The sequence below is a fragment of the Haematobia irritans genome, chromosome 2 (assembly GCF_050003625.1).
Source record: "Haematobia irritans isolate KBUSLIRL chromosome 2, ASM5000362v1, whole genome shotgun sequence".
NCBI classification, from domain to species: Eukaryota; Metazoa; Arthropoda; class Insecta; order Diptera; family Muscidae; genus Haematobia; species Haematobia irritans.
The window spans coordinates 154,173,070-154,184,303 of record NC_134398.1 but is presented as its reverse complement, the minus strand read 5'-3'; the positions used below and the strand labels follow the sequence as shown (position 1 = coordinate 154,184,303).

The 11,234-nt window shown below is 36.4% G+C and overlaps 2 protein-coding genes across 2 annotated transcripts; both read left to right on the top strand.

Annotated features, from left to right (window-relative positions):
* Positions 1 to 8,129: 8,129 nt before the first annotated feature.
* Positions 8,130 to 10,097, top strand: LOC142224236 (zinc finger MYM-type protein 1-like). Its single transcript, XM_075294005.1, has 3 exons — positions 8,130 to 8,214; positions 8,273 to 8,893; positions 8,951 to 10,097. The coding sequence occupies exons 1-3, from the start codon at positions 8,190 to 8,192 to the stop codon at positions 9,310 to 9,312; spliced, it is 1,008 nt and encodes a 335-aa protein (XP_075150120.1). The 5' UTR covers positions 8,130 to 8,189; the 3' UTR covers positions 9,313 to 10,097.
* Positions 10,098 to 10,271: 174 nt separating this feature from the next.
* LOC142224235 (zinc finger MYM-type protein 1-like) lies at positions 10,272 to 10,735 on the top strand. Its single transcript, XM_075294004.1, has 2 exons — positions 10,272 to 10,456; positions 10,526 to 10,735. Exons 1-2 carry the CDS (start codon positions 10,315 to 10,317, stop codon positions 10,633 to 10,635), a joined length of 252 nt encoding a protein of 83 aa, XP_075150119.1. The 5' UTR covers positions 10,272 to 10,314; the 3' UTR covers positions 10,636 to 10,735.
* Positions 10,736 to 11,234: the final 499 nt, after the last annotated feature.

Genomic DNA, 11,234 nt, shown 5'->3' with positions numbered 1-11,234 from the left:
TTCGATATAGCCCCCATATAGACCGATCTCCAGATTTACTTCTTGGGCTTCTAGAATCCGTAGTTTTTATCCAATTTGCTTGAAATTGAAAATCTAGAGGTATTCTAGGACCATAAAGAGGTGTGTCGAATATATTGAGTATCGGTACAGTTTTTGATATAGCCCCCTTATAAAACGGTCCTCCGATTTGGGCTCTAGATTCTAGAACTACAATTAAATGTGCTGAATACTGTGTGTATACTTCCATGTTTTGGTATAGCCCCCATCACACTGAACCTGGAGTTCGGTGTAATTTAACTCCTAGGGTTTCAAATTGAAAATATACTGGCATTTTAGACCCGTAACAAAGTGTATATGATTTAGTTTTATCGGTCCATTTGGTAAGGCCTCCATATAGACCGATTTCACTTATTGATGGTATAGAAGACGCGCTGATCTGCTTGGGAAAATATCTGTCATCAAACCCCCCTGAAATGATCAAAGGAAACTATTATATTTGATTCATTGTGGTGGGTATTTAAGACTCGGCCCGGCCGAATTTACTACTGTGTATACTTGTTATACTCTCCACCATAGGATGTGGGGTATATTAACTTTGTCATTCCGTTTGTAACCCATGGAAATATTGCTCTAAGACCCCATAAAGTATATATATTCTGGGTCGAGGTGAAATTCTGAGTCGATCTGAGCATGTCCGTCCGTCCGTCTGTTGAAATCACGCTAACCTCCGAACGAAACAAGCTATCGACTTGAAAATTGGCACAAGTAGTTGCTATTGATGTAGGTCGGATGGTGTTGCAACTGGGCCATATCGGTTCACTTCTACGTATCGCCCCCATATAAACGTACCCCCAAATTTGGCTTGCGAGGCCTATAAGAGAAGCAAATTTCATCCGATCTGGCTGAAATTTGGTACATGGTGTTAGTATATGGTCTCTAACAACCATGTAAAAATTGGTCCACAACGGTCCATAATTATATATAGCCCCATTTATAAACCGATCCCCCGATTTGGCTTGCGAGGTCTCTAAGAGAAGCAAATTTCATCCGATCCTGCTGAAATTTGGTACATGGTGTTAGTATATGGTCTGTAACAACCATGCAAAAATTGGTCTACATCGGTCCATAATTATATATAGCCCCCATATAAACCGATAACCAGATTTGACCTCCAGAGCCTCTTGGAAGACCAAAATTGATCTGATTCAGCTGAAATTTGGTACGTGGTGTTAATATATGGCCTCAAACTCCCATGCAAAAATTGATCGATATCGGTCCTTAATTATATATAGGCCCCATATAAACCGATTCCTAAATTTGACCTCCAGAGCCCCTTGGAACAGCAAAATTCTTCCTATTCGGTTGAAATTTGGTACGTTATGTTAGTATATGGTATCCACAAACCATGCAAAAATTGGTTCCTATCAGTCCATAATTGTATGTAGCTCCCATATAAACCGATCCCCAGATTTGACCTCCGGTGCCTTTTGGAGAAGCAAAATTCATCCGATCTGCTTGAAATTTGGTACGTGGTGATAGTATATGATATTTAACAACCATGCCAAAAGTGGTCCTTATCAGTCCAGAATCATATATAGCCCCATATAAACCGATCCCGAGATTTGGTTTTGAAGCCTCTTGGAGGAGCAGATTTCATCCGAGTGAGTTGAAATTTGGTACATTGTGCTAGTATATGGTCGTTAACAACCATGCCTAACTAGGTCCATATCGGTCTATAGTTATATATAGCCCTCAGATAAATCGATCCCCAATCACACAAAATTGGTCCATATCAAGTTCATAATTGTATATAGCCCCCATATAAGCGACCCCCATATTTCAATTCTGGCTCTCTACGTACCGTGCAAAAAGTCCATATCGATTCCTAATTGTTTGTAGACTTAACTATACATAACTTTTTTGTCTAATATATACCACGTATGGACTAACTCACAATTTAGAAAACGATGTTAAGAAGTTTTAAGATACCACAACCCAAGTAATTCGATTGTGGATGTTAGTCTTTCATAGAAGTTTCTACGCAATCCATGGTGGAGGGTACATAAGATTCGGCCTGGCCGAACTTACGGCCGTATATATTTGTTTTTTTCTAACATAGGCTCCGTAGAGACTAATTTACAATTTAGAAAAAAAATGTTGAAAAGTTTTAAGTCTGGATTGAGGATGATAGTCTTTAGAAGAAGTTTTGTAAGCAATGCATGGTGCATAAAATCATATCAACAGACTGACGGCAGGTAGATATCGTTAGTTAGTATGATAATTTTCCCCGTCCTAGTAGTAGATTTATAATTAATGGAACACCAAATTAATTTTCTTTCCATCCTATAATGGAGGTTATAAAAATTGCATCCTTAGTGCATAGCTAAATTTTAATTTAGTTCCCCCCTCTTCGCCTGTGTGAACATTGAACAAATTGGCTGTTACAGATTAACGCATCTGTAGATGTAGCGTCTATAGATTTTAATTTGTCGTTTAATTTATTGTTAATGAGTTTGAATGGAAGACGATATGTAGCAAAGAGTATGTGAATCGTTGACACACTTTGTTATTTCATTTTGCCTTTGTTTAAAATAAAATTGGCTTGGTGAATTTTCGGGTACATTGTCATATGCTACGCCATATATGCGTAGGGAAGTAAGTGTGTGCGTATGGGTATAGAGCAAAGTAATCCCCATTTCCGTTTCCCTAAATGCCACACAATTTTACGCTTCGTTTGCGGGTGCGTTCATCGTTGCTAACTCGTTGCGAATTCGCTGGAGTTCATTCTGCAATACCGGAAAAAATCAAGTCACAGTCAGTAAGCGCTTACTTAAATCCATGCATTAAGTAACTGATTTAAAAAATAAAAAACACCTTACATATATAAATTTGCATGTGAGAGTGGGTAGGTGTGGGTGTGTGTGTTGCTTTTGTTTTTGTCTAGAGGAAGTTGCGGAGAGGTATGGAGAGGTAGGTTGGACTGAATCACAATATTACCTTAGCTGAGAGTGGTGAATCTGGGTTTTCGGTTGAACACACACACCTCCCACATACACACACGCAATCACAATATTACCTTAGCTGAGAGTGGTGAATCTGGGTTTTCGGTTGAACACACACACCTCCCACATACACACACGCACACTGGCTTACCAATGAATGAATTAACTTTTGTGTGCACAAACACCGAGACATGTAAGAGAGGGTGTGAGCATGGGATTTGTTATCAGGGAATGCGTGTAAATTCCCCATGGAGAACCATAAACAGACTGAGTACGTTTTTTTCAGCGAATGATTATTTCGATTTTTTACCACATACTCTCTCTCTCTCTCACTCTATCTTTTTTTGGATGTACGTATGTTAAAGTACAAAAATTTTTTTGCTTCCACACTAAAGGGGACCAAAGGAAATAATAACACTAACACAGGTACTGATTGTGTGATAAACAATGCATTTAATGGCCTCTTCCGCTTCGCAAGCAATTCAAAACCATACGTTGGTGAGTAGTGGATCCCATGGGTAAGAAGCTATTTAGTGAAGGTAGGCGAATGTATAATAACAAATAACAAATAAATACATCCGAAAATTCGGCCAAGCCCACTCATATGTACCCTTCACCATGGATTGCGTTTAAAGTTCAAGTAAAGACTGTTATCTCCAATCAAATTACTTGGGTTTTGGTAACATTTACTGATGGCCGAAGGTAAATTAAACCTTCTTAACATTGTCTTCTAAATTGCATGTTAGTTTATATGGAGTCAGAAAAAATACCTCATTAGTTCGTGATCGTTTTACATATAGAAGTCAGTCAGAAGTCTATGAATCAATTTTCGCTTGGTAATTAGAGAGCTAAACTTCATCTATATTTCATCAAATGAAATTTGTTCCTTCATGATCCTTCTGAAGTTGCGGGCTAGGTTTATATGGGAGCTATATATAATTATGGACCAATATTAACCAATTTTAAAGGCATATACTAACATCACGTATGGAATTCCAACCGGATCGGATGAATGTTGCTATTCCAAAAGGTTTCTGAGGTAAAATATGGGGATCAGTGTATATGGAGGCTATATATAATTATCTAACGATAGGGATCAATTTTTGCATGGCTGTTCCAGTAGCATCAAGTATCGAATTTTAAGCGGATCGGATGAAATTTACTCCTACAAGAGGTTCTAATCTAGGGATCTGTTTTTATGGAGGCTATATATAATTATGCACCGATATGATGCATATTATGCTACCGTGGTGCAATGGTTAGCATGCCCGCCTTGCATATGCAGGGTCGTGGGTTCAAACACCAAAAAGTCAAAATTGATCACAATAATTACATTTTCCTTCTAAAACAAGTAAGGAAAGTCTAAAGTAGGGTGGGGCTGACTATATTATACCTTGCACCACTTTGTAAATAAACATTTTCGATACTATATCAAATCCGTCAAATGTGTTGGGTGCTATATATAAAGGTTTTTGTCCCAAATACATACATTTAAATCTGACTCCATCTGAACAAAGTTTATAATCTATAGAATTTAAGTCGACTAATGCCCTGTGATAGTATACTATGATTTATCGCTCGATAGATATGTATTAGAAATAAAGGAAAATTTGAGTCACTTTTACACGTTTTAGACTTAGCAGTGGCGATTTTATAAGGAAACTGTGGGTATTTTGGTCATTTTTGCCCAAATCGGAAAAGCATATATATGGAAGCTAAATAGAAATCTGAACCGATTTCAAATTTGACATTGCATACTTAGTATTTTAATTTTACTCCTTGTGCAAAATTTCTCGTAATTCAGACTACAACTTTGATCTCTGTGGTCATATGACGGAAAATCGGGCGAAAGATATATATGGAGGCTATATCTAAATCTAAACCGATTGCAATAAAATTTAGCATACATGACTACACTACTAATTGTACTCAACCAAATAGGGCTAAAACTCAGACTTCTGATGCCATATAAGTTTACATCGGGCGAAAGATGTATATGAGAGCTATATCACAATCTGAACCGATTTTAATTAAATTTAGCACACCTGACTATAGTACTTATTGTTCTCCTGGTGCAAAATTGTCCATATTGGGCGAAAGATATATATTGGAGCTATATCTAAATATGAATTGATTTCAATCAAATTTTGCACATTTGCTATACGACCAAATGTTATGTTTTTGCAAAATTTCAAGCAAATCAGGGTAAAAATCTGGCTTCTGGGTCCATATAAGTGCATATCGGGCGAAAGATATATATGGGAGCTATATCTAAATCTGGACCGATTTCTTCCAAAATCAATAGAGTTCTATTCTGACCCAAAACAGGAACTTGTGCCAAGTTTGCAGGCGACTGGACTTAAACTGCGACCTAGACTTTGATCACAAAAATGTGTTCACGGACAGACGGACAGACAGACATGGCTATATCGACTCAGGGACCCACCCTGAGCATTATTGCCAAAGACACCATGTGTCTATCTCGTCTCCTTCTGGTTGTTGCAAACATATGCACTAACTTATAATACCCTGTTCCACATTGTGACGCAGGGTATAAACACTACTCCTAAGTCGGAAACTTGTAAAAATGACTCAAATTTTCCTATAACATATGAACTTTGCCAAGTTGGTTAAAAATTGCTTTAGATTTAAATATTTCCCACATTTCTTTCTAACAATGTGTACCAACCGCAGGGCATTCGCTGACTTCAATTTTAAGTCTATAGATTTTGTAAAAGTCTAACAAATTTTATGTAGAGCTGGTCAACTTTAAATAAAAGCATATGGGAACACAATTACTTATATGAAAGTGAAAAATTTTGAAGGATTTTAGGTGATATTGAAAATGTAGGTCTACAAATTGGTGCAGGGTATATTATAGTCGTTCCCATCCGAAATAGGTTGAAAATATAGTAAGAATGAATAAGATGGTACAAACATGGGCGTAGCCAGGGGAGGGCAAGACGGGCAGCTGCCCCCCCCCTAGAGACGATCATAAATTTAAATATTTTTGTTTTTCAATGTTAGTTCAATTGTATATTGAACAGGTTTTTTTCATATGAAAAAGACAAAAAATTGAATAATTCGGTTGTTCTCATTTTTATACCCTCCACCATATGATGGGGGTATATTAACTTTGTCATTCCGTTTGTAACACATCGAAATATTGCTCTAAGACCCCATAAAGTATATATATTCTGGGTCGTGGTGAAATTCTGAGTCGATCTAAGCATGTCCGTCCGTCTGTCCGGCTGTCCGTCCGTCTGTGGAAATCACGCTAACTTCCGAACGAAACTAGCTATCGACTTGAAACTTGGCACAAGTAGTTGTTATTGATGTAGGTCGGATGGTATTGAAAATGGGCCATATTGGCCCACGTTTACGTATAGCCCCCATATAAACCGATCCCCAAATTTGGCTTGCGGAGCCTTCCGGAGCAGCAAAATTCATCCGATCCGGTTGAAATTTGGTACGTGGTCTAAGTATACGGTCTCTAACAACCATGCAAAAATTGGTCCATATCGGTCCATAATTATATATAGCCCCCATATAAACCGATCTCCAGATTTGACCTCCGGAGCCTCTTGGAGGGGCAAAATTCATCCGATCCGGTTGAAATTTGGTACCTGATGTTAGTATACGGTCTCTAACAACCACGCAAAAATTGGTCCATATCGGTCCATAATTATATATAGCCCCCATATAAACCGATCTCCAGATTTGACCTCCGGAGCCTCTTGGAGGGGCAAAATTCATCCGATGCGGTTGAAATTTGGTACCTGATGTTAGTATACGGTCTCTAACAACCATGCAAAAATTGGTCCATATCGGTCCATAAATATATATAGCTCCCATATAAACCGATCCCCAGATTTGACCTCCGGAGCCTCTTGGAGGAGCAAACTTCATCCTACCCGATTGAAATTTGGTACGTGGTATTAGTATATGGTCTCTAACAACCATGCAAAAACTGGTCCATATCGGTCCATAATTATATATAGCTCCCATATAAACCGATCCCCAGATTTGACCTCCGGAGCCTCTTGGAGGGGCAAAATTCATCCGATCCGTTTGAAATTGGGTACCTGATGTTAGTATACGGTCTCTAACAAGCATGCAAAAATTGGTCCATATCGGTCCATAATTATATATAGCTCCCATATAAACCGATCCCCAGATTTGAACTCTGGAGCCTCTTGGATGAGCAAATTTCATCCGATCCAATTGAAATTTAGTACGTGGTGTTACTATATGGTCTCTAACAACCATGCAAAAATTGGTCCATATCGGTCCATAATTATATATAGCTCCCATATAAACCGATCCCCAGATTTGACCTCCGGAGCCTCTTGAAGGAGCAAAAGTCATCCGATGCGGTTGAAATTTGGTACATTTCGTTAGTATATGGCCTCTAACAGCCATGTAAAAATTGTCAAATTTTATTACTATAGAAAGTTTTGTCAAAATTTCATTTCTATAGAAAGTTTTGTAAAAAGTTTATTTCTATAGCAATGTTTGTCAACATTTTATTTCCATAGAAAATTTTGTCAAAATTTTATTTCTATAGAAAATTTTGTAAAAAATTTATTTCTGTAGAAAATTTTGTCAACATTTTAGTTCTATAGACAATTTTGTCAACATTTTATTTCTATAGAACATTTTGTCAACATTTTATTTCTATAGAAAATTTTGTCAACATTTTATTTCTATAGAAAATTTTGTCAAAATTTTATTGCTATAGAAAATTTTGTCAACATTTTACTTCTATACAAAATTTTGTCAACATTGTCTTTCTATAGAAAATTTTGTCAAGTTTTTATTTCTATAGAAAATTTTGTCAAAATTTTATTTCTATAGAAAATTTTGTCAAACTGAATTATATACGTATTTAATCGGCCTTTTTTTTTGTTTAATATATACCCCTTATGGACTAACTTACAATTTAGAAGACAGTGTTAAAAAGTTTTACGATACCTTGCCATCGGCAAGTGTTATCGCAACCCAAGTAATTCGATTGTGGATGACAGCCTTTAGTAGAAGTTCCTACGCAATCCATGGTGGAGGGTACATAAGATTCGGCCTGGCCGAACTTACGACCGTATATACTTGTTTGTATTGTCATCATCATATGAATTGTGTAAAGTAGAAGAAGAAGAGTGATATAGTTCACATATAAGAATATTCGCAATGGATATTCGCAACTTCTTAAAAGGTAAACATATTTTTATTGAATAAAAAAGAAATTTTAATTCTAATATTTTCGACTTTAGTTAAACGTGACACACCGGAGAGCTCTCCTATAAAAAAGCCAACCCAGAAACCAGTGACTGAGGAAAATACTAATACGGAAAGCCCAGATGATTACATATGTGGTAAAGACATTGGGCATTGGCTTGGAAGAGCTGGTTTCATTTCGAAAAGCGATAAAATCAATTTGTTAAAAGACCACTGGACACCTCTACCAAACTACGACTTTGCCGCAGATGCAGAATTTCTTAAAAGGAAGTTTATGCATAGATGGCTTAAGGATTATGCCCCGTGGCTTGTGTATTCAAAAAAAATGCAAGGAGCTTTGTGTCTATATTGCGTCCTTTTCCCGCCAAAAAATGTAAAAGGCGTTCTTGGATCGTTTGCTGTGAAACCTTTTACTCGATATCAACATATGCACGATAAGTGCCGGAGTCACGTTAGCAATAAGTGGCACATAGTATCTGCTCAGGAGGCAAATGCGTTTTTGCATGAAATCCCTATCGATGTTATGATGGTTTCCGCACACAAAAAGCTAATTGAAGGGAATAGAAAAATCATTTCTTCTCTATTAACGGCCATTATTTTTTGTGGTTCACACGATTTACCACTTCGTGGTAAAAATGACCTAGCCAATTCCACAGGTAAGTTATTTTATTGATGTATTTGGCAAAATTTTTACTATTTTGGGTTTTCAATAGGTGTCTTCCAAGACCTTATTAATTTATTTATTCGGAAAGGTGACTTAGTTCTAAAACAACACTTCGATACGGCAAATAAGAATGCAAAATATATGTCTCCACAAATTCAAAATCAATTAATACTTTACTGTGGTAAAGTTATTAAATCCCATATATTGAAAGATGCAAAGCTAGCGACAGCATATAGCATTCTAGCTGACGAAAGCGCAGACATTTCAGGAAAGGAACAATTATCCGTTGGAATACGTTTCTTTGATACAAAAACGCTAAAGATACGTGAAGAATTTTTAGGCTTTGTGGAGCTAGAAGCGATGGACGCAAAAACTATAGCCTTAGCCATTGAATTTTTTTTTTTTAAATGAAGGGTTGGATGAATTCAAATGTGTTGGTCAAGGATATGATGGGTGTGCCACAATGGCCGGAAAATTTGGTGGGGTACAAGCTCTTCTTAAGCAAACTTATCCCAAAGCTTTATATTTTCACTGTGCGAGTCATAAGTTAAATTTAGTGATAAATGATTTAAACACGATACCAGAAGTTCGTAACACCATATCCACTATAAAAGATATTATAAATTTCTTCAGGGAGTCTTGCATGAGAAGGAAGTACGCACCAAATATTCCTATTTTATCAGAAACTCGTTGGTCACATAAATACAAAAGTATTGGAATATTCAAAGACAAATTTGTGCAAATCGTCAAGGGGCTTGAAAGTCTTATAACAGAAGGAAATTCTTCGACACAAAAGACGGCATTTCAACTTCATAGTGCCGCTACCAAATCAGTATTCATAATATGCGTTGTCATAGTAGCTGAATATTCGGCTATGTTAGAACCTGTAGCAAACGCTTTACAGTCAAAGAGCCTAGATTTAATACAATGTGCAAAACATATAGAAAGAATTGTGGGTACAGTGTCTTCTCATCGTAAAAATGTAGACTTGAAAATAAAAGAAATTTTGAATGAAGCTAATGAACTTGCCAGTGAAATTGGAATTGAAATAAATCAACCAAGAATAGTTGCCAAACTGAAACACAGAGCAAACCCACCTGCACTCAATTCTGAAGAGTATTGGAAAAGGTCGATATTAATTCCATACCTTGATTCATTGAATTCAGCCTTAAACCATAGATTTTCTGAAGAACATTCTCCAGCGTTTTCATTACATTTGCTGCGTCCTTCAAACATGCTGAAACTAAGTGTTGCAGAATTTAAAAATGAATCAAAAAAGTTTTTGTTTTATTATTCTATAACTGGATTTGAACAGGAAGCAGAAATTTGGTATAACCTTTGGAAAGAAAAAAAAAATTGACAGCACAGGACTTGTCTAACTTGCAACTTTGTGATGTGTGGAAAGAAAGTGAAATGTTTTTTCCGTCCATACAAGAAGCTCTAAGTATTTCCTTAGCTCAACCATGTACTACCGCAACAATTGAAAGAACTTTCAGCACATTACGTAGGGTTAAGACCTGGTTACGTTCTACAATGATAGAGTCAAGATTAAATGGTATTGAAATATAAATGAAATATGGTTGACTTATATACAATTAATTAATTTTTTATTTTTAATTTCCAGGGCTATGTCTTATGAGCGTACATAGAAAACTATTGATTGAAAATGAAGAAAAGTTCATTGAGGAAGTATTAAATCTATTCGCAGCCGACAAGAGAAGATTAATATTTTAAAAAACTATGATTTCAAAAAATTTTAGTGAATTACTTTTCGTTGTTTTTTGTTAAAAAAGTGCCTTTTTTATTAAATAAAATATATGCTATAAGTATAAAACTTGTTCGTGTTTTACTATAAACCTTGCCCATCCCTGACCGCATTCCTAGCTACGCCCATGGGTACAAATTATTAAAATTGTGTCAACACAAATGTTAAATCAATTCTAGAACAAGTATATACGGCCGGAAGTTCTTATGTACCCTCCACCAAGGATTGCGTAGAAACTTCTACGAAAGAATGTTATCGACAATCTTATTACTTGGATTGTGGTATCTTAAAACTTCTTAACATCGTTTTCTAAATTGTGAGTTGGTCCATTCGTGGTATATATTAGACAAAAAAGTTATGTATAGGTAAGTCTACAAATAATTAAGAATCGACATGGACTTTTGCACGGTACGTTGAGAGCCAGAATTGAAATTTGGGGGTCGCTTATATGGGGGCTATATAGAATTATGAACTTGATATGGACCAATTTTTGTGTGATTGGGGATCGATTTATCTGAGGGCTATATATAACTATAGACCGATATGGACCTAGTTAGGCATGGTTGTT